This window comes from Catharus ustulatus, chromosome 30 (assembly GCF_009819885.2).
Source record: "Catharus ustulatus isolate bCatUst1 chromosome 30, bCatUst1.pri.v2, whole genome shotgun sequence".
Classification (NCBI taxonomy): domain Eukaryota; kingdom Metazoa; phylum Chordata; class Aves; order Passeriformes; family Turdidae; genus Catharus; species Catharus ustulatus.
Genome location: NC_046250.1, coordinates 2,617,848 through 2,643,057, shown reverse-complemented (window position 1 = coordinate 2,643,057; position 25,210 = coordinate 2,617,848). Strand labels below are relative to the sequence as shown.

General features: G+C 49.2%; 1 protein-coding gene across 1 annotated transcript in view; it reads left to right on the top strand.

The window, feature by feature from the left end:
• Positions 1–780: 780 nt before the first annotated feature.
• The window catches only part of ZNF687 (zinc finger protein 687), a 39,423-nt gene continuing 14,993 nt past the window's right edge, over positions 781–25,210 (top strand). The window contains exons 1-5 of the mRNA XM_033082883.1: positions 781–930; positions 5,063–7,122; positions 14,829–15,007; positions 15,756–15,932; positions 23,207–23,369. Coding sequence (XP_032938774.1) covers positions 5,074–7,122; positions 14,829–15,007; positions 15,756–15,932; positions 23,207–23,369 — 2,568 coding nt within the window. The 5' untranslated portion in view covers positions 781–930; positions 5,063–5,073. The remainder of the gene's footprint in view (positions 931–5,062; positions 7,123–14,828; positions 15,008–15,755; positions 15,933–23,206; positions 23,370–25,210) is intronic.

Below are 25,210 nucleotides of genomic sequence, written 5' to 3'. Positions count from 1 at the left end.
CGAGCGGGAAGAGCGGATGTTGTCCTTTGGGCAGCCAATCAGATGGGAAGGAAGGCGGGGCTACATAAGAGCGGCAGCTCTATGGACCAATGAATGACGGGGACTGGCTTGGCGGGCTTTTGGGCACTCCAGCCAATGGGAACGCGAGGAGCCAGAGGTGGCTTTGATTGACAGCGCTACCTACCAATAGCATCGCGCAGCAGGCGGAAGTGGGCGCGACATCCCCGCAGACGCGCCTGTGAGTGACAGCGCTGGCAGCGAATGGGAGGAGGGGGCTGAAGCCATTCCAGGCTCGGGCTGGGCGGGTTTTTGTGCTGAGGGAAAAATCCCACGCCCAATAGGAGCCCCCGGCCGGGAGCCGCCGCCATCGACGCTCCCTGAGACCAATGGCGGCCGGAACCCGCGCCTGATAAACAGCGCGCGTTGACCAATGAGAAGCGAGGTGAGGCGGGGCCTAATTGACGGACAGCGCGTTCTATGAATCAGCAGCGAGATGCGCCAGAACTGTCAGCCAATAGGAAGCCAGAACGCCGCGGTGGGCGGGGCTTTGTGGGTTGAATGACACCCACGCTCCCCAATCACCACCCCCGGTGAGGGGCTGGTCTTGCTCATCCAATGGGGAGTGCGGAGCGCCGCGATCCGCATTGAGCGACAGCGCAGCGGACCAATCAGAACGTGCGTTTCGATGAGCGACGGGCAGCTCGGCCAATAGGAACGCGCGGCGAGGGCGGGAAGGCGCGGCGCGAGCGGCCGGCGGGGCTGGGGGGGGCCAAGCAGGAAGTGGCGGAGGGGAAGCGGCGCCGCTGAGGGGCCCGAGCGGGACCGGGATCGGGAATTTGGGATCGGGAATTGGGATCGGGATCGAGAACCGCCATCGGCATCGGGAAGCGGCAGCGGCAGCCGGGGAGCGCCCCCCGCGCGCAGCTCCAGGTAGCGGGGCCTGAGGGGCGGGAGAGGCCTGAGGGGGTCAAGGCCTGAGGGGGGGGGGGGGGGGGGGGGGGGCGAGGCCTGGGCGGGAAGCGCGGCCTGAGGGGGCCCGGGAGGAGGGGACAGGGATGGGAACGACCCCCCAAAATCCCGGGATTTGTGGGGTTCATGGTCATCTCTGCCCTCCCAAAATCCCGGGATTTGTGGGGTTCATGGTCATCTCTGCCTTCCCAAAATCCCGGGATTTGGGGGGTTCATGGTCATCTCTGCCCTCCCAAAATCCCGGGATTTGGGGGGGTCACGGTCATCCCTCACATTCCTGGATTTTTGGAGGGTCACGGTCACCCCCTCCCATCCTAAATCCCGGGATTTTCCAGGGTTATCTTCACGTTTTCCCACTAAAAAAAAATCCCGGGATTTGCGGGGATCAGGATCGTCCCCCTCATCCTGAAATTTTAGGGGTTCGTGGTTAGTTTTGCCTCGTTCTAAATTCTGGGATTTTGGAGGGGTCACGGTCATCCTGGAATTTTGGGGAGTTTGGGATTGGGGTGGGGAATTTAGGATTGGGAGTTTGGGATTGGAATGGGGAGTTTGGGATGGGGAGTTTGGGATTGGGATGAGGAGTTTGGGATTGGGAATTTGGGATTGGGATGAGGAGTTTGGGATGGGGATTTAGGATTGGGATGGGGAATTTGGAATTGGGAATTTGGGATTGGGATGAGGAGTTTGGGAAGGGGAATTTGGGATTGGGGATTTAGGATTGACATGAAGAGTTTGGGATGGAGGATTTGGGATCGGGATGGAGACCCTGACATCCTGAATATTTGGGAAAACCCCAAAATCCCACAAAATCCCCTCCAAATCCTTGTGGAAATCCAGAAAAAAATCAGGAATCCCAAACCGTTCCTTTCCTGTTGGGATTTTTGGAATCCTTTGGGATTTTCAAGATCTTTGGGATTTTCAGGCTCCTTTGGGATTTTTGGGACCCTTTGAGATTTTTGGGATCTTTGGGATTTTGGGATCATTTGGGATTTTTAGGATCCTTTGGGATTTTTGGGATTTTCAGGATCCTTTGGGATTTTCGGGACCCTTTGGGATTTTCGGGCTCCTTTGGGATTTTCGGGATCATTTGGGATTTTCTGGATGCTTTGGGATTTTTGGGATCTTTGAGATTTTTGGGATTTTTGGGGCCGGCCCCGGTCGGTGCCGCGGCTCCGGGGCCGGCAGATGGTCGGGAATTAATTCCCTCCAAATCCCGGGAATTTAATCCCAGCCGGATCCTGGGGGATGAGGCAGCTGCAGGGGGGTGGGGAGGGGTGGGGAGGGGGAGTTTGGGATCAGGAGAAGGAATTTGGGGTTTGGGAGTGGGGGTTTGGGATCAGGAGTTTAGGATTGGGATGGGGGATTTGGGATCAGGATGTGGAGTTTGGGATCAAGTTTAGGATTGGGATGTGGAGTTTGGGATGAGGGGTTTGGGATTGGCATGGGGGGTTTGGGATCTGGGATTTGGGATCAGGAGTTTGGAATCAGGGGTTTAGAATTGGGATGGAGAGTTTGGGATCAGAATGGGGAGTTTGGGATTGAGTTTAGGATTGGGATGTGGAGTTTGGGATCAGGAGTTTGGGATTGGGATGGGGAGTTTGGGATCTGAGATTTAGGATTGGAATGGGGGGTTTGGGATTGGGAATTTGGGATCAGGATGGAGAGTTTGGGATCTGGGATTTGGGATCAGGATGGAGAATTTGGCATCAAGGATTTAGGATTGGGATGTGGAGTTTGGGATCAGGATGGAGAGTTTGGGATCAAGGATTTGGGATTGGGATGGGGAGTTTGGGATCAGGATGGAGAGTTTGGGATCAAGGATTTGGGATTGGGATGGGTAGTTTGGTATTGGGAATTTGGGATCAGGATGGAGAGTTTGGGATCAGGAGTTTGGGATCAGGCTGGGGAGTTTGGGATCAGGAGTTTAGGATTTGGATGTGGAGTTTGGGATCAGGAGTTTTGGATCTGGGATTTAGGATTGGGATGGGGAGTTTGGGATCAGGAGTTTGGGATTGGGATGGGGAGTTTTGGATTTGAGATTTAGGATTGGGATCTGGGATTTGGGATCAGGATGTGGAGTTTGGGATTGAGTTTAGGATTTGGATGTGGAGTTTGGGATCAGGAGTTTTGGATCTGGGATTTAGGATTGGGATGGGGAGTTTGGGATCTGGGATTTGGGATCAGGATGGAGAATTTGGGATCAAGGGTTTAGGATTGGGATGAGGAGTTTGGGATGGGGGGTTTGGAATCAGGAGTTTGGGATTGGGATGGGGAGTTTTGGATCTGAGATTTAGGATTGGGATGGAGAGTTTGGGATCTGGGATTTGGGATCAGGATGGAGAATTTAGGATCAAGGATTTAGGATTGGGATGAGGAGTTTGGTTTTGGGGATTTGGGATCAGGGGTTTGGAATCAGGAGTTTGGGATTGGGATTTAGGATCAGGATGGGAGTCAGGACCTTGGGATTGGGATGAGAAGTTTGGGATCAGGATGAGAAGTTTGGGATCAGGATTTTGGGATCAGGATGAAGAGTTTGGGATCAGGACAAGGATTTTGGGCTCAGTTTGGAAGGTGGGATTTACCCCAGGTGGATTTTTGGGATCATCCCTCCCTGTCTGTGGCTGTCCCACTTTCCCTCCTCCTTTTCCATAAAAATCTGAACCAGGATGGATTTTCCAAACCCCATTCCTGATCCCAAATTTAGCATTTCCCAAACCTGGGTGTGTTTATTCCCAAAAAAATCCGGGATTGGGATCACAGGAAGAAGGAATTGGGGAATTTGGATGTGAATGGGGAAGGACAAGGAGCACAATTCCCCCCTGGAAAACAATTCCAGAGGAATTTCCAGAGGATTCATTCCCCAGCTGGGAATAAAAGGACAGGAAAAAGGGGATTGGGGAAGGAAAAGGATTCTCCTGAGGCACATTCCAGGGGAAAATGAGGGGGATTTCTGAGGGAATTTGGGGCTGGATCCTTCATTTCCCACGTCAAATCCTGAGGGAATTTGGGGCTGGATCCCTGATTTCCCACCTCAAATCCAGAGGGAATTTGGGGCTGGAATTGGGGTTGGATCCCTGATTTCCCACTTTAAATCCCAAGGGAATTTGGGGTTGGAATTGGGGTTGGAATTTGGGACTGGAATTTGGTTTGGATGCCAGATTTTCCACTTCACATCCCAAGGGAATTTGGGGCTGGAATTGGGGTTGGATCCCTGATTTCCCACTTCAAACCAAGGGGAATTTAGGGCTGGAATTTGGGGCAGGAATTGGGGCTGGAATTGGGGTTGGATCCCTGATTTCCCCCTTCCCTCACCCCCTTTCCCCCCTCCCTCACCCCGATTCCCATTTCCTCCATAAATCCCCACCTCCCTCACCCCATTTCCCCTTTCCCATTTCCCCTATAAATTTCCTCATCCCATTTCCCATTTGCACTATAAATCCCCCCTCCCTTACCCCCTTTCCCATTTTCCATTTCCCTCTCCCTCACCCCATTTCCCATTCCCCCCATAAATCCCCCCCTCCTTCACCCCCTTTCCCATTCCCCATTTCCCCTTTCCCATTTCCCCTACAAACCCCCAATTCCCATTTCCCCCCTAAACCCCCATTTCCTCACCCCCTCTCCCATTTCCCCATTTCCCATTTCCCCTATAAATCCCCATTTCCTCACCCCATTTCCCCTTTCCCAATTCCCATTTCCCCTATAAATTCTCATTTCCCCTTTCCCATTTCCCCTATAAATTCTCATTTCCCCTTTCCCATTTCCCCTATAAATCCTCATTTCCCATTTCCCCCATAAATCCCCATTTCCCATTTCCCCCATAAATCCCCATTTCCCATTTCCCCTATAAATCCCCAATTCCCATTTCCCCCATAAATCCCCATTTCCCATTTCCCCCATAAATCCCCATTTCCCATTTCCCCTATAAATCCCCATTTCCCATTTCCCCTATAAATCCCCAATTCCCATTTCCCCCATAAATTCCCAATTCCCATTCCCCTATAAATTCCCAATTCCCAATTCCCATTTCCCCTATAAAATCCCATTCCCCTATAAACCCCCATTTCCTATTTCCCATTTCCTCTCCCCTGCCCAGCCCTCCCCACCATGGGGGACATGAAAACCCCCGACTTCGACGACCTCCTGGCCGCCTTCGACATCCCGGACATCGACGCCAACGAAGCCATCCACTCCCACCACGAGGATCCCGACTCCCACAAACCCCAACCCATCCCCGGCGATCCCGGCGCCGCCGGCGCCGCCGAGCCCGTCCTGCCCCACCCCGACATCTCCGCCGTCAGCGTCATCGTCAAGAACACCGTGTGCCCCGAGCAGCTGGATTCCCTGGATTCCCGAGGCAAAGATGGGCACCCCAGGCTGCTCCAGAACGGGTTTGGCGTTTCCGACGGCGCCCGGTCGCCGAACCCGCGCGGGGCGGAGGCGCCGGCCAACGGGGAGTGCTGGGGGAAGGAGAAGAACGCCAAGGCCTTGGATCTGTTCTCGCATTTCAGCCCCGACCCCAACGAGGACGGCGCCAACCTGATCGACCGCTCGCGGGAGTGCAAAGCCAAGGAGAAATCCTTGGCTGGGCCTTCCCTGGCGGCGTCCCCCACGCCATCCTCCGTGGATTGCAAGGAATCCTTGGGAGAAACCGCGGAGGGTTTGGATCCCGCTTGGGCTGGGGATGGATCCCACCCCGCTCCCCGCATCAAGAAGGAGGAGTCGGACTCGGAGGAGGCTCCGGGCAGGAGCTGCAGCCCCAAGGGGTTGGTGCTGGATCACCTCAAATCCGTCACCGTGCGTTATTCCGCCGAGGATTCTCCGGCGGCGGCGCCGTGGCCGGGCTCGGATCCCGCCGGCGACGCCGCGGCCGAGCTCAAGCGCTCGCCGGGGAGCCCTCGGGAATCCTTCTCCTCTCCTGGCATCCCCATCCCTCCTTCTTCTTCCCCCAAACTCCTGAAGGAGGAGATGCTGGAGAAATCCCTGAGGAGCCCCCCAAGCGCTTCCAGCGGCGAGGAGGAGGAGGAGGAGGAAGAGGAGGAGGAGGAAAGCACCAACTCGCCGTCCTCCAGCTCCTCGCGGCCGCTCAAGGTGCGCATCAAAACCATCAAAACCTCCTGCGGCAGCATCACCAGGACGGTCACCAGGGTGAGCTCGGACTCTGAGCCGCCCTCCACCAAAACCCCCGGCGAGCAGAACTCCCAGGAAACCCCGGAATGTCCCGGCGTGGGCACTGAGACAACACCCAAGGAAAAATCAGATCTCTCCAGCCCTTCAAAAACCCCAGAAGGGCCCAAAATCGTCAGCGTGCAGCTGGGCAACGGCACCAAGCTCAAGGGCACGGTGCTGCCCGTGGCCACCATCCAGAGCGCCAGCAGCGCCATGCTGATCGCCGCCAGCGTGGCCCAGCAGAAATCCGTGGTCCTCCCTGCCAAGAGCGGCAAATCCGTGGCGAAAAACATCCTGAACCTGGTGCCCCAACCCCTCCCCAAGAGCGACGGCCGCGCCAACGGCGCCGCCAAACCCAACGGCGCCGCGCCGCCCAAAGCCGCGCCCGGCGTGGCCGGCACCGTCATCTCCCGCAGCCAATCCAGCCTGGTGGAGGCCTTCAACAAAATCCTCAACAGCAAGAACCTGCTGCCCACCTACAAACCCAACCTGAGCCCTCCCGCCGAGTCCAGCCTGGCGCTGCCGCCGCTGGGTTACCGCTGCCTGGAGTGCGGCGACGCCTTCGCGCTGGAGAAGAGCCTGGCGCGCCACTACGACCGGCGCAGCATGCGCATCGAGGTCACCTGCAACCACTGCACCAAGCGCCTGGTGTTCTTCAACAAGTGCAGCCTGCTGCTGCACGCCCGCGAGCACAAGGACAAGGGGCTGGTGATGCAGTGCTCGCACCTGGTGATGCGGCCCATCGCGCTGGAGCAGATGATCGGCCAGCCCGACGTCACCCCGCTGGCCTCGCTGGCGCTGCCGGCCGGCAGGGTGGCGCAGGAGGCGGCGGGGCCGGCGCAGGAGGCGCCGGTGCTGCCGCTGGGCTCGGAGCAGAGCAGCTACAGCTGCTTCAGGTGTTTGGAGTGCAAGGAGCAGTGCAAGGACAAGGCGGGGCTGGCGGCGCATTTTCAGCAGGTGGGGGTGGCCACCAGCAGCAGCAGCACGGTGAGGAGGGGAGAGGGGGTGGGAGAGTGGGGAGATGGTGGGAGGGTGGTGGGAAATGATGGGAGGGTGGTGGAGAAGGTGGGAGAAGATGGAGATGGTGGGAGAGAAGTGGGAAGTGATGGGAAGGGTGATGGAGAAGGTGGGAGATGATGAGAGGACAGTGGGAGGTGGTGGAGAAGGTGGGAGAAGATGGAGAAGGTGGGAGGGTGGTGGAGAAGGTGGGAGAAGATGGAGAAGGTGGGAGGGTGGTGGAAAAATGGTGAGAGATGGTGGGAAAGAAGTGGGAGATGATGAGAAGGGTGATGGAGAAGGTGAGAGATGGTGGGAAGGAAGTGGGAGATGATGGTGGGAGATGATGGGAAGGTGGTGGAGATGATGGGAGGATGGAGAAGGTGAGAAGGTGGTGGGAGAAGGTGGGAGAGAAGTGGGAAATGATGGAGAAGGTGGGAAGATGGTGGAAAGGTGGTGGGAGAAGGTGGAAAGTTGGTGGGAGAAGGTGGGAGAAGATGGGAGAGAAGTGGGAAATGATGAGAAGGGTGATGGAGATGGTGGGAAGGTGGTGGAGAGCATGGGAGGGTGGTGGAGAAGGTGGGAGAAGATGGAGAAGGTGGGAAGGTGGTGGAGAAGGTGGGAGAAGATGGGAGAGAAGTGGGAAATTATGAGAAGGGTGATGGAGAAGGTGGGAGGGTGATGGAGAACATGGGAGAGGGTGAGAGGACAATGGGAGGTGGTGAGAAAGGTGGGAGATGATGGAGATGATGGGAGAGAAGTGGGAAATGATGGAAAGGGTGATGGAGAAGGTGAGAGATGGTGGGAAGGTGGGAGATGATGGGAAGGTGGTGGAGAAATGGGAGATGATGAGAGAGCACTGGGAGGTGGTGGAGAATGTAGGAGAAGATGGAGATGGTGGGAAGGAAGTGGGAAATGATGAGAAGGGTGATGGAGAAGGTGGGAGATGGTGGGAGAAGGTGGGAGATGATGAGAGAGCACTGGGAGGTGGTGGAGAAGGTGGGAGAAGATGGTGATGGTGAAGGTGGGAAGATGGAGAAGGTAGGAAGGTGGTGGAAAAATGGTGGGAGAGAAGTGGGAAATGATGGGAAGGGTGATGGAGAAGGTGGGAGAGAAGTGGGAGATGATGAGAGAGTGGTGGAGAAGGTGGGAGAAGATGGAAGAGAACTGGGAAATGATGAGAAGGGTGATGGAGAAGGTGGGAGAAGATGGAGAAGGTAGGAAGGTGGTGGAAAAATGGTGGGAGAGAAGTGGGAGATGATGGGAGGGTGGTGGAGAAGGTGGGAGAAGAGTGGGAAATGATGGGAGAAAAGTGAGAACATCCATCCATGGACCCATTCATCCCGTAAATCCCATCCCATGGATCCCATCTCATGGATCCCATCCCATCCCATCCCATCCCATCCCATCCCATCCCATCAATTCCATGCCATAAATCCCAAACCATCAATCCCATCCTATCAATCCTGATCCCTGTTGGGAATTCTCCAAGATCCCAGAACCATTCTGGATCCTTTCCTGGATGGATTTTTCCCAGAAATTTTTTGGAATCTTGGATTCAGTTGGGAATTTTCCCAGAGTTTATTTGGATCCTGATCCCTGTTGGAACTTTCCAGAACTCTTTGGGATCCTGATTAATGTTGGGAATTTTCCAAGATCCCAGAACCACTCTTAATCCATTCCTGGATGGAATCTTCCCAGAACTGGTTGAGATCCTGATCCCTGTTGGACTTTTCCCAAAACTTTTTGGGATCTTGGATTCAGTTGGGAATTTTCCCAGAGTTTATTGGGATCCTGATCCCTGTTGGGAATTTTCCAGAAATTTTTTGGGATCCTGATCCCTCCTGGGGATTTTCCAGAACCATTCTGGATCCATTCCTCGATAAAATTTCCCGTAACCGTTTGCGATCGCGGTCGCCGCCGGGAATTTTAACGACCCTGCTTCCACCAGTGCAATTATCCCTGAACATTCTGGAATCCTGGGACCCCCAGAATTCCCAAATTTGTGATCCTGACTGCCTGGATCCCCCCAGGTGTGCTCGGCGTGCCCCATGATCCTGTCGAACCGCTGCAGCTTCAGCGCGCACCAGCGCATGCACCGCAGCCGCCCGCCCCGCTCCCAAAATCCCTGAGCCATCCTGGATCCTGATCCCTGCTGGAACCTTCCAGGAACTCTTTGGGATCCTGATCCCAGCTGGGAATGTTCCCAGAGTTTATCTGGATCCCTGTTGGGAATTTCCCAAGATCTCAGAACCATTCTGGATCCATTCCTGGATGGAATTTTCCCGTAACTTTCTGAGATCCTGATTCCAGTTGGATTTTCCCAAAACTTTTTGGGATCTTGGATTCAGTTAGGAATTTTCCCAGAGTTTATTGGGATCCTGATCCCTGTTGGAATTTTCCAGAACTCTTTGGGATCCTGATCCCTGTTGGGAATTTCCCAAAATCCCAGAACCATTTTGGATCCATCCCTGGATGGAATTTTCCCGTAACTTTCTGAGATCCTGATTCCAGTTGGATTTTTCCCAAAACTTTTTGGCATCCTGGTTCCAGTTGGGAATTTTCCCAGAGTTTATTGGGATCCTGATCCCTGTTGGAATCTTCTCAGAACTCTTTGGGATCCTGATCCCAGTTGGAAATTTTCCAAAATCCCAGAATAATTTTGGATCCATCCCTGGATGGAATTTTCCCGTAACTTTTTGAGATCCTGATTCCAGTTGGACTTTTCCCAAAACTTTTTGGGATCTTGGCTTCAGTTAGGAATTTTCCCAGAGTTTATTGGGATCCTGATCCCTGTTGGGAATTTTCCAGAACTCTTTGGGATCCTGATCCCTGTTGGGAGTTTCCCAAGATCCCAGAACCATTCTGGATCCATTCCTGGTTGGAATCGTCCCCAAACATTTTGGGATCCTGGTTCCAGTTGGGAATTTTCCAAGATCCCAGAACCATTTTGGATCCGTTCCTTCATGGAATCTTCCCGTAACTTTTTGAGATCCTGATTCCAGTTGGACTTCTCCCAAAACTTTTTGGGATCCAGGATTCAGTTGGGAATTTTCCCAGAGTTTATTGGGATCCTGATCCCTGTTGGGAACTTTCCAGAACTCTTTGGGATCCTGATTAATGTTGGAAATTTTCCAAAATCCCAGAATCACTCTTAATCCATTCCTGGATGGAATTTTCCTGGAACTGGTTTGAGATCCTGATCCCTGTTGGACTTTTCCCAAAACCTTTTGGCATCCTGGTTCCAGTTGGGAATTTTCCCAGAGTTTATTGGGATCCTGATCCCTGTTGGAACTTTCCAAAACTCTTTGGGATCCTGATTAATGTTGGGAATTCTCCAGAACCATTCCGGATCCGTTCCTCGATAAAATTTCCCGTAACCGTTCACGATCGCGATCGCCGCCAGGAATTTTCACAACCCTGCTTCCATCTGTGGAATTTTCCCTGAACATTCTGGAATCCTGGGACCCCCAGAATTCCCAAATTTGTGATCCTGACTGCCAGGATTTCCCCAGGTGTGCTCGGCGTGCCCCATGATCCTGTCGAACCGCTGCAGCTTCAGCGCGCACCAGCGCATGCACCGCAGCCGCCCGCCCCGCTCCCAAAATCCCTGAGCCATCCTGGATCCTGATCCCTACTGGAACCTTCCAGGAACTCTTTGGGATCCTGATCCCAGTTGGGAATATTCCCAGAGTTTATCTGGATCCCTGTTGGGAATTTTCCAAAATCCCAGAACCATTCTGGATCCGTTCCTTCATGGAATCTTCCCGTAACTTTTTGGGATCCTGATTCCAGTTGGAATTTTACTGGGACTTTTTGAAATCTTGGATTCAGTTGGGAATTTTCCCAGAGTTTATTGGGATCCTGATCCCTGTTGGAATTTTCCAGAACTCTTTGGGATCCTGATTAATGTTGGGAATTTCCCAAGATCCCAGAACCACTCTTAATCCATTCCTGGATGGAATTTTCCTGGAACTGGTTGAGATCCTGATCCCTGTTGGACTTTTCCCAAAACCTTTTGGCATCCTGGTTCCAGTTGGGAATTTTCCCAGAGTTTATTGGGATCCTGATCCCTGTTGGAATTTTCCAAAACTCTTTGGGATCCTGATCCCTGTTGGGAATTTTCCAAGATGCCAGAACCATTCTGGATCCATTCCTGGATGGAATTTTCCAGAATTCTTTGGGATCCTGATTAATGTTGGGAATTTCCCAAGATCCCAGAATAATTTTGGATCCGTTCCTTCATGGAATCTTCCTGTAACTTTTTGAGATCCTGATTCCAGTTGGAATTTTACTGGGACTTTTTGAAATCTTGGATTCAGTTGGGAATTTTCCCAGAGTTTATTGGGATCCTGATCCCTGTTGGAACTTTCCAGAACTTTTTGGGATCCTGATCCCAGTTGGGAATTTCCCAAGATCCCAGAACCATTCTGGATTCATTCCTGGATGGAATTTTCCAGAACTCTTTGGGATCCTGATCCATGTTGGAAATTTTCCAAAATCCCAGAACCATTTTGAATCCATTCCTGGATGGAATTTTCCCAGAAATTTTTTGGGATCTTGGATTCAGTTAGGAATTTTCCCAGAGTTTATTTGGATCCTGATTCCTGTTGAGAATTTTCCAAGATCCCAGAACCATTCTGGATCCATTCCTGGATGGAATTTTCCAGAATTCTTTGGGATCCTGATCCCTGCTGGGAATTTTCCAGAACCATTCTGGATGTTCCTCGATAAAATTTTCCCATAATCGGTTGCGGTCGCGATCCCCGCCGGGAATTTTAACGACCCTGCTTCCATCTGTGGAATTATCCCTGAACATTCTGGAATCCTGGGACCCCCAGAATTCCCAAATTTGTGATCCTGACTGCCTGGATCCCCCCAGGTGTGCTCGGCGTGCCCCATGATCCTGTCGAACCGCTGCAGCTTCAGCGCGCACCAGCGCATGCACCGCAGCCGCCCGCCCCGCTCCCAAAATCCCTGAGCCATCCTGGATCCTGATCCCTGCTGGAACCTTCCAGGAACTCTTTGGGATCCTGATCCCAGCTGGGAATATTCCCAGAGTTTATTGGGATCCCTGTTGGGAATTTCCCAAGATCCCAGAACCATTCTGGATCCGTTCCTTCATGGAATCTTCCTGTAACTTTTTGGGATCCTGATTCCAGTTGGAATTTTACTGGGACTTTTTGAAATCTTGGATTCAGTTGGGAATTTTCCCAGAGTTTATTGGGATCCTGATCCCTGTTGGGAATTTTCCAAAACTCTTTGGGATCCTGATTAATGTTGGGAATTTTCCAGAACCATTCTGGATCCGTTCCTCGATAAAATTTCCCGTAACCGTTTGCGATCCCGATCCTGGGAATTTTAACGACCCTGCTTCCATCAGTGGAATTATCCCTGAACATTTTGGGATCCTGAGACCCCCAGAATTCCCAAATTTGTGATCCTGACTGCCTGGATCCCCCCAGGTGTGCTCGGCGTGCCCCATGATCCTGTCGAACCGCTGCAGCTTCAGCGCGCACCAGCGCATGCACCGCAGCCGCCCGCCCCGCTCCCAAAATCCCTGAGCCATCCTGGATCCTGATCCCTGCTGGAACCTTCCAGGAACTCTTTGGGATCCTGATCCCAGCTGGGAATGTTCCCAGAGTTTATCTGGATCCCTGTTGGGAGTTTTCCAAAATCCCAGAACCATTCTGGATCCGTTCCATGACGGAATTTTCCTGGAACTGGTTAAGATCTCGATTCCAGTTGGACTTTTCCCAAAACTTTTTGGGATCCTGGTTCCAGTTGGGAATTTTCCCAGAGTTTATTGGGATCCTGATCCCTGTTGGGAATATTCCAGAACTTTTTGGGATCCTGATCCCTGCTGGGAATTTTCCAGAACCATTCTGGATCCATTCCTCGATAAAATTTCCCGTAACCGTTTGCGATCCCGATCCTGGGAATTTCCACAATCCTGCTTCCATCAGTGCAATTATCCCTGAACATTCTGGAATCCTGAGACCCCCAGAATTCCCAAATTTGTGATCCTGACTGCCTGGATCCCCGCAGGTGTGCTCGGCGTGCCCCATGATCCTGTCGAACCGCTGCAGCTTCAGCGCGCACCAGCGCATGCACCGCAGCCGCCCGCCCCGCTCCCAAAATCCCTGAGCCATCCTGGATCCTGATCCCTGCTGGAACCTTCCAGGAGCTCTTTGGGATCCTGATCCCAGCTGGGAATGTTCCCAGAGTTTATCTGGATCCCTGTTGGGAATTTTCCAAGATCCCAGAACCATTCCGGATCCGTTCCATGATGGAATTTTCCTGGAACTGGTTATATCTTGATTCCAGTTGGATTTTTCCCAAAAATTTTTGGAATCTTGGATTCAGCTGGGAATTTTCCCAGAGTTTATTGGGATCCTGATCCCTGTTGGGAACTTCCCAGAACTCTTTGGGATCCTGATCCCTGTTGGGAATTTTCCAAGGTCCCAGAACCATTCTGGATCCATCCCTTGATGGAATTTTCCAGAACTCTTTGGGATCCTGATTAATGTTGGGAATTTTCCAAGATCCCAGAACCATTCTGGATCCATTCCTGGATGGACTTTTCCTGGAACTCTTTGGGATCCTGATCCCTGTTGGGAATTTCCCAAAATCCCAGAACCATTCTGGATCCATTCCTGGATGGAATCTTCCCAGAAATTTTTTGGGATCCTGATCCCTGCTGGGAATTTTCCAGAACCATTCTGGATCCATTCCTCGATAAAATTTCCTGTAACCGTTTGCGATCCCGATCCCGGGAATTTCCACAACCCTGCTTCCATCAGTGCAATTATCCCTGAACATTCTGGAATCCTGGGACCCCCAGAATTCCCAAATTTGTGATCCTGACTGCCTGGATCCCCCCAGGTGTGCTCGGCGTGCCCCATGATCCTGTCGAACCGCTGCAGCTTCAGCGCGCACCAGCGCATGCACCGCAGCCGCCCGCCCCGCTCCCAAAATCCCTGAGCCATCCTGGATCCTGATCCCTGCTGGAACCTTCCAGGAACTCTTTGGGATCCTGATCCCAGCTGGGAATGTTCCCTGAGTTTATTGGGATCCCTGTTGGGAATTTTCCAAGATCCCAGAACCATTTTGGATTCATTCCTTGATGGAATTTTCCCAGAAATTTTTTGGGATCTTGGATTCAGTTGGGAATTTTCCCTGAGTTTATTGGGATCCTGATCCCTGTTGGAATCTTCTCAGAACTCTTTGGGATCCTGATCCCAGTTGGAAATTTTCCAAAATCCCAGAACCATTTTGGATCCATTCCTGGATGGAATTTTCCAGAATTCTTTGGGATCCTGATTAATGTTGGGAATTTTCCAAGATCCCAGAATAATTTTGGATCCGTTCCTTCATGGAATCTTCCCGTAACTTTTTGGGATCCTGATTCCAGTTGGAATTTTACTGGGACTTTTTGAAATCTTGGATTCAGTTGGGAATTTTCCCAGAGTTTATTGGGATCCTGATCCCTGTTGGAACTTTCCAGAACTCTTTGGGATCCTGATCCCTGCTGGGATGTTCCTCGATAAAATTTCCCGTAACCGTTCGCGATCGCGATTGCCGCCAGGAATTTTCACAACCCTGCTTCCATCTGTGGAATTATCCCTGAACATTCTGGAATCCTGGGACCCCCAGAATTCCCAGAATTCCCATCCTGACTGCCTGGATCCCCCCAGGTGTGCTCGGCGTGCCCCATGATCCTGTCGAACCGCTGCAGCTTCAGCGCGCACCAGCGCATGCACCGCAGCCGCCCGCCCCACGTCTGCCCCGAGTGCGGCGGCAACTTCCTGCTGGCCAACTTCGAGGGGCACCTCAAGGACTCCTGCCTGCACTTCTCCCGCAGGGTGGGCTACAGGTACGGGGCTGGGGGTCCCAGGAATTCCAGGAATTGTGGGAATTGTGGATTGGGGGCGCTGGAATGGTCTGAAAATGGAGTTTTGGCACAAAATGTGGTGGGGATTTAACTGCTGGTCAACTTGGAGTTGCCAGCACCTCATGGAGTTCTTCAGGGTGGGATAGAGGTGCAGAAGCTGAGAATTCCAGGAATTTTGGGCTGGGATTTCCCCAGAACTGGTCTGGGATCCTGATTCCCATTGGGAATTCTCCAAGAATTTCTTTGTGATCCTGATTCCCACTGTGAACTTTCCAGAACTGATTCAGGATCCCAATTCCAGTTTTGAATCCTCCAAGAATTTCTCAGTGCCCTTATTCCCACTGAGAACTTTCCAGAACTGGTTTGAGATCCCAATTCCCACTGTGAATTTTCCAGAACTGGTTTGAAATCCCAATATCAGTTATGAATCCCCCCAGAATTTCTTTATGATCCCAATTCCCACTGGACTTTTCCAGAACTGATTCAGGATCCTGATTCCCACTGTGAATCCCCCCAGAATTTGTTTATGATCCCATTCCCACTGTGAACTTTCCAGAACTGATTTGAGATCCCAATTCCCACTGTGAACTTTCCAGAACTGATTTGAGATCCCAATTCCCACTGTGAATCCCCCCAGAATTTCTCTGTGATCCCATTCCCATTATGAATTTTCCAGAACTGATTTGTGATCTCCTGATTTTGTGATTCCCCTGCTCCTTTTCCTTCCCAGGTGTCCCAGCTGCTCGGTGGTGTTCGGGGGAGTGAATTCCATCAAGTCCCACATCCAGAGCTCGCACTGCGAGGTTTTCCACAAATGTCCCATCTGCCCCATGGCCTTCAAATCCGCCCCCAGCGCCCACGCCCACGTCTACACCCAGCACCCAGGCTTCAGCAACCAGCAGTCCAAGTGAGCAGCACCCCCAGAGCCCTCCCAGTTCCCTCAGAATTCCCAGTTTGGCACTGGGAGCGGGCACTGGGGGTTGGGGATGGGGATGGGAAATGGGGTGGGGGATTTGGGAATAAATTTGGGGGATTTGGGAATGGGAGATTTGGGGATTTTCCCACCCAGCACCCAGGCTTCAGCAACCAGCAGTCCAAGTGAGCAGCACCCCCAGAGCCCTCCCAGTTCCCTCAGAATTCCCAGTTTGGTACTGGGGGTCAGGGATGGGAAATGGGGTGGGAGATTTGGGATGGGAGATTTTGGGATGGAGGAATTGGGAGTGGGAGATTTGGAGATGGGAAATTTGAGATGGGAGATTTGGGGATGGGAGATTTGGGAATAAGGGATTGAGAGATTTGGGAATAAATTTGGTGGATGGGAGATTTGGAGATGGGGGATTTGGGGTGGGGGATTTGGGAATAAGAGATTGAGAGATTTGGGGTGGGAGATTTGGGGATGGGGGATTTGGAGATGGGAGATTGAGAGATTTGGGAAAAAGAGATCAGGGTGGGAGATTTGGGAATGGGAGATTTGGGAATAAGGGATTGAGGGATTTGGGAATAAGAGATTGAAAGGTTTGAGAATAAGAGATTGAAAGATCTGGGAATAAATTTGGGAGATTTGGGAATGGGAGATTGAGAGATTTGGGAATAAATTTGGGAGATTTGGGAATAAGAGGTTGGGAGATTTGGGAATAGGAGATTGGGATGGGAGATTTGGGAATGGAAGATTTGGGGATGGGAGATTTGGGGATGGGAGATTTGGAGATGGGAGATTTGGAGATAAGAGATTGGGAGATTTGGGAGTAAGGGATTGAAAGATTTGGGAATAAATTTGGGAGATTTGGGAATAAGAGATTGGGAGATATGGGACTGGGAGATTTGGGACTGGGAGATTTGGGGATGGGAGATTTGGGAATAAGGGACTGGGGATTTGGAGATAAGAGATTGAGAGATTTGGGAATAAATTTGGAGGATTTGGGAATAAAAAATTGGGAGATTTGGGAATGGGAGTTTTGGGAATGGGGGAATTGGGAATAAGAGATTGAGAGATCTGGGAATAAATTTGGGAGATTTGGGAATAAGAGATTTGGGGATTGGAGATTTGGGAAATAAGAGATTGAAAGATTTGGGGTGGGAGATTTGGGGATAAGAGATTTGGGAATGGGAGATTTGGAGATAAGAGATTGAAAGATTTGGGAATAAATTTGGAGGATTTGGGAATAAAAAATTGGGAGATTTGGGGGTGGGAGATTTGGGGATGGGAGATTTGGGAAATAAGAGATTGAAAGATTTGGGAATAAATTTGGGAGATTTGGGAATAAGAGATTGGGAGATTTTCCCACCCAGCACCCAGGCTTCAGCAACCAGCAGTCCAAGTGAGCAGCACCCCCAGAGCCCTCCCAGTTCCCTCAGAATTCCCAGTTTGGCACTGGGAGCGGGCACTGGGGGTCGGGGATGGGATTCAGCTGGAGGAGATGGGGTGGGGAATTTGGGAATAAATTTGGGGGATTTGGGAATAAAAAATTGGGAGATTTGGGGATGGGAGATTTGGGGATGGGGGATTTGGGGATGGGGGATTTGGGAATAAGGGATTGAGAGATTTGGGAATAAGAGATTGAGAGATTTGGGAATAAATTTGGGGGATTTGGGAATAAAAAATTGGGAGATTTGGGGATGGGAGATTTGGGGATGGGGGATTTGGGAATAAGGGATTGGGGATTTGGGGATGGGGGATTTGGGAATAAGGGATTGAGAGATTTGGGAATAAATTTGGGGGATGGGAGATTTGGGGATGGGGGATTTGGAGATGGGAGATTGAGAGATTTGGGAAAAAGAGATCAGGGTGGGAGATTTGGGAATGGGAGATTTGGGACTGGGAGATTTGGATATGGGGGATTTGGGAATAAGGGATTGAGAGATTTGGGAATAAGAGATTGAAAGGTTTGAGAATAAGAGATTGAAAGATCTGGGAATAAATTTGGGAGATTTGGGAATGGGAGATTGAAAGATTTGGGAATAAGAGGTTGGGAGATTTGGGAATAAGAGGTTGGGAGATTTGGGAATAAAAAATTGGGAGATTTGGGAATGGGAGATTTGGGGATGGGAGATTTGGGAGTGGGAGATTTGGGAATGGGAGTTTTGGGAATGGGAGAATTGGGAATAAGAGATTGAGAGATTTGGGAAAAAATTTGGGGGATTTGGGAATAAAAAATTGGGAGATTTGGGAATGGGAGATTTGGGATTGGGAGATTTGGGAAATAAGAGATTGAAAGATTTGGGAATAAATTTGGGAGATTTGGGAATAAGAGATTGGGAGATTTTCCCACCCAGCACCCAGGCTTCAGCAACCAGCAGTCCAAGTGAGCAGCACCCCCAGAGCCCTCCCAGTTCCCTCAGAATTCCCAGTTTGGCACTGGGGGTCGGGGATGGGAAATGGGAAATGGGGTGGGAAATTTGGGATGGGAGATTTTGGGATGGAGGAATTGGGAGTGGGAGATTTGGAGATGGGAAATTTGAGATGGGAGATTTGGGGATGGGAGATTTGGGAATAAGGGATTGAGAGATTTGGGAATAAGTTTGGGGGATTTGGGAATAAAAAATTGGGAGATTTGGGGATGGGAGATTTGGGAAATAAGAGATTGAGAGATTTGGGATGGGAGATTTTGGGGATAAGAGATTGAGAGATTTGGGAATAAGGGATTGGAAGTGGGAGATTTGGGGATGGGGGATTTGGGAATGGGAGATTTGGGATGGGGAGATTTGGGAATAAATTTGGGAGATTTGGGAATGGGAGATTTGGGAATGGAAGACTTGGGAATAAAGGATTGGGAGATTTAGGAATAAATTTGGGAGATTTGGGAATGGGAGATTTGGGAAATAAGAGATTGAAAGATTTGGGATGGGAGATTTTGGGGATGGGGGATTTGGGAATAAGGGATTGGAAGATTTGGGAATAAATTTGGGAGATTTGGGAATGGGAGATTTGGGAAATAAGAGATTGAAAGATTTGGGATGGGAGATTTTGGGGATGGGAGATTTGGGAATGGGAGATTTGGGGATGGGAGATTTGGGAAATAAGAGATTGAGAGATTTGGGAATAAATTTGGGGGATTTGGGAATAAAAAATTGGGAGATTTGGGAATGGGAGATTTGGGAGTGGGAGATTTGGAGATAAGAGATTGAAAGATTTGGGAATAAGGGATTGAAAGATTTGGGAATAAATTTGAGAGATTTGGGAATAAAAAATTGGGAGATTTGGGAATGGGAGATTTGGGAGATTTTCCCACCCAGCACCCAGGCTTCAGCAACCAGCAGTCCAAGTGAGCAGCACCCCCAGAGCCCTCCCAGTTCCTCCCAGTTTGGTACTGGGAGTCAGGGATGGGAAATGGGGTGGGAGATTTGGGATGGGAGATTTTGTGGTGGGGGATTTGGGGATGGGGGAATTGAGGATTTGGGGATGAGAGATTGAGAGATTTGGGGATAAGGGGTTGGGATGGGGGATTTGGGAGTGGGAGATTTGGGAATAAATTTGGGGGATTTGGGAATAAGAGATTGGGAGATTTGGGGATGGGAGATTTGGGATGGGGGATTTGGGATTGGGAGATTTGGGGATAAGGGATTGAGAGATTTGGGAATAAATTTGGGAGATTTGGGAATAAGAGGTTGGGAGATTTGGGAATAAAAAATTGGGAGATTTGGGAATGGGAGATTTGGGGATGGGAGATTAGGGAGTGGGAGATTTGGGAATAAGGGATTGGGGATTTGAAGATAAGAGATTAAGAGATTTGGGAATAAAAATTTGGAAGATTTGGGAATAAATTTGGGGGATTTGGGAATAAGAGATTGGGAGATTTTCCCACCCAGCACCCAGGCTTCAGCAACCAGCAGTCCAAGTGAGCAGCACCCCCAGAACCCTCCCAGTTCCCTCAGAATTCCCAGTTTGGCACTGGGGGTCGGGGATGGGAAATGGGAAATGGGGTGGGAGATTTGGGATGGGAGATTTTGTGGTGGGGGATTTGGGGATGGGGGAATTGGGGATTTGGGGATGAGAGATTGAGAGATTTGGGAGTAAGGGATTGGAAGTGGGAGATTTGGGGATGGGGGATTTGGGAATAAGGGATTGAGAGATTTGGGAATAAGTTTGGGGGATTTGGGAATAAAAAATTGGGAGATTTGGGAATAAGAGATTGGGATGGGAGATTTGGGAATGGAAGATTTGGGGATGGGAGATTTGAGGATAAGGGATTGGGGATTTGGAGATAAGAGATTGAGAGATTTGGGAATAAATTTGGAGGATTTGGGAATAAAAAATTGGGAGATTTGGGGGTGGGAGATTGAGGGATTTGGGAATGGGGGAATTGGGATGGGGGATTTGGAGATAAGAGATTGAAAGATTTGGGAATAAATTTTGGAGATTTGTGAATAAGGGATTTGGTAATGGGAGATCTGGGAAATAAGAGATTGAAAGATTTGGGGTGGGAGATTTGGGGATAAGGGGTTGGGATGGGAAATTTGGGAGTCAAAGATTGAGAGATTTGGGAATAAATTTGGAGGATATGAGAATAAAAAATTGGGAGATTTAGGGATAAGAGATTGGGAGATTTGGGAATAAATTTGGAGGATTTGGGAATAAAAAATTGGGAGATTTGGAGATGGGAGATTTGGGGATGGGGGATTTGGGGATGGGGGATTTGGGATGGGAGAATTGGGAATAAGAGATTGAGAGATTTGGGAATAAATTTGGGGGATTTGGGAATAAAAAATTGGGAGACTTGGGAATAAGGGATTTGGGAATGGGAGATTTGGGAAATAAGAGATTGAAAGATTTGGGATGGGAGATTTGGGGATGAGAGATCGAGAGATTTGGGAATAAATTTGGGAGATTTGGGAATAAGAGATTGGGAGATTTTCCCACCCAGCACCCAGCCTTCAGCAACCAGCAGTCCAAGTGAGCAGCACCCCCAGGACCCTCCCAGTTCCTCCCAGTTTGGCACTGGGAACAGGCACTGGGGGTCGGGGATGGATTCGGTTGGAGGAGATGGGGTGGGGAATTTGGGGTGGGGAATTTGGGAATAAATTTGGGGGATTTGGGAATGGGAGATTTGGGGATTTTCCCACCCAGCACCCAGGCTTCAGCAACCAGCAGTCCAAGTGAGCAGCACCCCCAGAGCCCTCCCAGCTCCCTCAGAATTCCCAGTTTGGCACTGGGGGTCGGGGATGGGAAATGGGAAATGGGGTGGGGAATTTGGGAATAAATTTGGGGGGTTTGGGAATAAAAAATTGGGAGATTTGGGGATGGGGGATTTGGGCATGGGAGATTTGGGATGGGGAGACTTGGGAATGGAAGACTTGGGAATAAGGGATGAGATATTTGGGGTGGGAGATTTGAGAATGGGAGATTTGGGAATAAGGGATTGAGAGATTTAGGAATAAATTTGGGAGATTTGGGAATAAGGGATTTGGTAGTGGGAGATTTGGGAAATAAGAGATTGAAAGATTTGGGAATAAAAATTTGGAAGATTTGGGAATAAATTTGGGAGATTTGGGGATGGGAGATTTGGGAATGGGAGATTTGGGATGGGGGATTTGGGAATAAGGGATTGAGAGATTTGGGAGTAAATTTGGGATGTTTGGGAATGGGAGATTGAGAGATTTGGGAAATAAGAGATTGGGAGATTTGGGAATGGGAGAATTGGGGATAAGGGATTGGGAATGAGAGATTTGGGAATAAAAGTTTGGAAGATTTGGGAATAAGGGGTTGGGATGGGAAATTTGGGAGTGGGAGATTTGGGAATAAGAGATTTGGAGATAAGAGATTGAAAGATTTGCAAATAAATTTGGGAGATTTGGGAATGGGAGATTTGGAGATAAGAGATTGAAAGATTTGCAAATAAATTTGGGAGATTTGGGAATGGGAGATTGAGAGATTTGGGAATAAATTTGGGGGATTTGAGAATAAAAAATTGGGAGATTTGGGAATGGGAGTTTTGGGAATGGGGGATTTGGGAAATAAGAGACTGAAAGATTTGGGATGGGAGATTTTGGGGATGGGGGATTTGGGAATAAGGGATTGAGATCTTTGGGAATAAATTTGGGGGATTTGGGAATAAGAGATTGGGAGATTTTCCCACCCAGCACCCAGGCTTCAGCAACCAGCAGTCCAAGTGAGCAGCACCCCCAGAGCCCTCCCAGTTCCTCCCAGTTTGGCACTGGGAATGGGCACTGGGGGTCGGGGATGGGATTCGGCCGGAGGAGATGGGGTGGGGAATTTGGGAATAAATTTGGGGGGTTTGGGAATAAAAAATTGGGAGATTTGGGACTGGGAGATTTGGGGGTGGGGGATTTGGGGATGGGAGATTTGGGAATAAGGGATTGAGAGATTTGGGAATAAGAGATTGAAAGGTTTGAGAATAAGAGATTGAAAGATCTGGGAATAAATTTGGGAGATTTGGGAATGGGAGATTGAAAGTTTTGGGAATAAATTTGGGAGATTTGGGAATAAGAGGTTGGGAGATTTGGGAATAAAAAATTGGGATATTTGGGGAGGGAGATTTTGGAGTGGGGGGATTTGGGAATGGGGGAATTGGGAATAAGAGGTTGAGAGATTTGGGAATAAGAAATTGAGAGATTTAGGAATAAGGGATTGGAATGGGAGATTTGGGATTTGGGATTGAGAGATTTGGGAATAAATTTGGGAGATTTGGGAATGGGAGATTTGGGAAATAAGAGATTGAAAGATTTGGGGTGGGAGATTTGGGGATGGGGGATTTGGGATGGGAAATTTGGGAGCCAAAGATTGAGAGATTTGGGAATAAATTTGGGGGAATTGGGAATAAAAAATTGGGAGATTTGGAGATTGGAGATTTGGGAAATAAGAGATTGAAAGATTTGGGGTGGGAGATTTGGGGATAAGGGATTGGAAGATCTGGGAATAAATTTGGGAGATTTGGGAATGAGAGATTGAGAGATTTGGGAATAAATTTGGAGGATTTGGGAATAAAAAATTGGGAGATTTGGGAAATAAGAAGCTGGGAGTGGAAGATTTAGGGATAAGAGATTGGGAGATTTGGGAATGGGAGATTTGGAGATGGAAGATCTGGGAATAAAATATTTCCTCCCATTTTCCCCTCCATTCTCCCATGGTTTTTCCCCCATTTCTCATGGTTTTTTTTCCCCATTTCCCCCATTTCTCATGGTTTTTTTCCCCATTTTTTAATGTTTCCCCCATTTTCCCCCCAGGATGATCTACAAGTGTGCCATGTGTGACACGGTGTTCACCCACAAGCCGCTGCTCTCGTCGCACTTCGACCAGCACCTGCTGCCCCAGCGCGTCAGCGTCTTCCGCTGCCCGCAGTGCCCGCTGCTCTTCGCCCAGAAACGCACCATGCTCGAGCACCTCAAGGTGGGGAAGGGGAGAATCTGGGCAGGAATGGGAAATTCTGGGTGAAAATGGAAAAATTCCCATCAAAAACGGCCAAATTGTGGCCAAAAACGGTGAAATTCCGGTCAAAAATGGCAAAATTCTGGGCAAAAATGGTGAAATTCTGGGTGAAAATGATGGAATTTCAGTCCCAAATTGGGGGAAATTGGGTGGGGGCACCGTGCTCGAGCACCTCAAGGTGGGATAGGGGAAATTCTGGGCAGAAATGGAAAATTCCCATCAAAAATGGAAAAATTATGGTTAAAAATGGTGAAATTCTGGTCAAAAATGGAGAAATTGTGGCCAAAAATGGTGAAATTCTGGGTGAAAATGATGGAATTTCAGTCCCAAACTGGGGGAAATTGGGTGGGGACACCATGCTTGAGCACATCAAGGTGGGAAAGGAGAAATTCTGGGCAGAAATGGAAAAATTCCCATCAAAAATGGTGAAATTCCGATTAAAAATGGAGAAATTCCAATTAAAAACGGAGAAATTGTGACCAAAAATGGGGAAATTTTGGTTAAAGATGATGGAATTTCAGTCCCAGATTGGCTGGGGGCACCGTGCTCGAGCACCTCAAGGTGGGAAAGGAGAAATTCTGATCAAAAATGGAAAAATTCTGAGCAGAAATGGAGAAATTGTGGCAAAAAATGGTGAAATTCCGGTCAAAAATGGTGAAATTCTGGGTGAAAATGATGGAATTTCAGTCCCAAATTGAGTGGGGAGTGCTGAGGGTACCATGCTCGAGCACCTCAAGGTGGGAACCCACTCTGAGGGGGGGAAATGGAAAAATTCTGGGCAGGAATGGAAAAATTCCCATCAAAAATGGAAAAATTATGGTTAAAAATGGCGAAATTCTGGCCAGAAATGGCAAAATTCTGGGCAAAAATGGTGAAATTCTGAGTGAAGATGATGGAATTTCAGTCCCAGATTGGCTGGGGGCACCGTGCTCGAGCACCTCAAGGTGGGGAAGGAGAAATTCTGGCTAGAAATGGAAAAATTCTGATTAAAAACGGTGAAATTCCGATTAAAAATGGAGAAATTGTGGCCAAAAATGGGGAAATTCTGGGTGAAAATGATGGAATTTTGGTTAAAAATTGGCCCTGCTGACCCCCAAATCCAGAATCTTCCATGGATTTTTGGGGTTAATTTTTTAGGATTTTTGGGGTGATTTTTTAGGATTTTTGGGGTGATTTTTAGGGATTTTTAGAGCTGATTTTAGGGATTTTTTGGGGTATTTTTAGGGATTTTTTGGGGTGATTTTTTAGGATTTTTTTTGATTTTTTTGGCAGATTTTTATGGATTTTTGGGAGGATTGTTACAGATTTTTAGGGATTTTTTGGGGTATTTTTAGGGATTTTTTGGGGTGATTTTTTAGGATTTTTGGGGATTTTTTGGGCAGATTTTTAGGGATTTTTTTGGGGATTTTTTTGGCAGATTTTTAGGGATTTTTTGGGGTGATTTTTTAGGATTTTTAGGGATTTTTTGGGGTATTTTTAGGAATTTTTGGGGGGATTGTTACAGATTTTGGGGGATTTTTAAGGCAGATTTATAGGGATTATTGAGGGAATTTTTAGGGATTTTTTGGGATGATTTTTAGGGATTTTTTGGGGTATTTTTAGGGATTTTTAGGGCAATTTTAAAATGGATTGTAGGGGCTTTTTAGGGATTTTTTGGGGAATTTTGTAGGATTTTTAGGGGGAATTTTTAGGGATTTTTGAGGGGATTTTTAGGACAGATTTTTAGGGATTTTTAGGGCATTTTTAAATGGATTTTTGGGGATTTTTTGGGGTAATTTTTTTGGATTTTTTGGGATGATTTT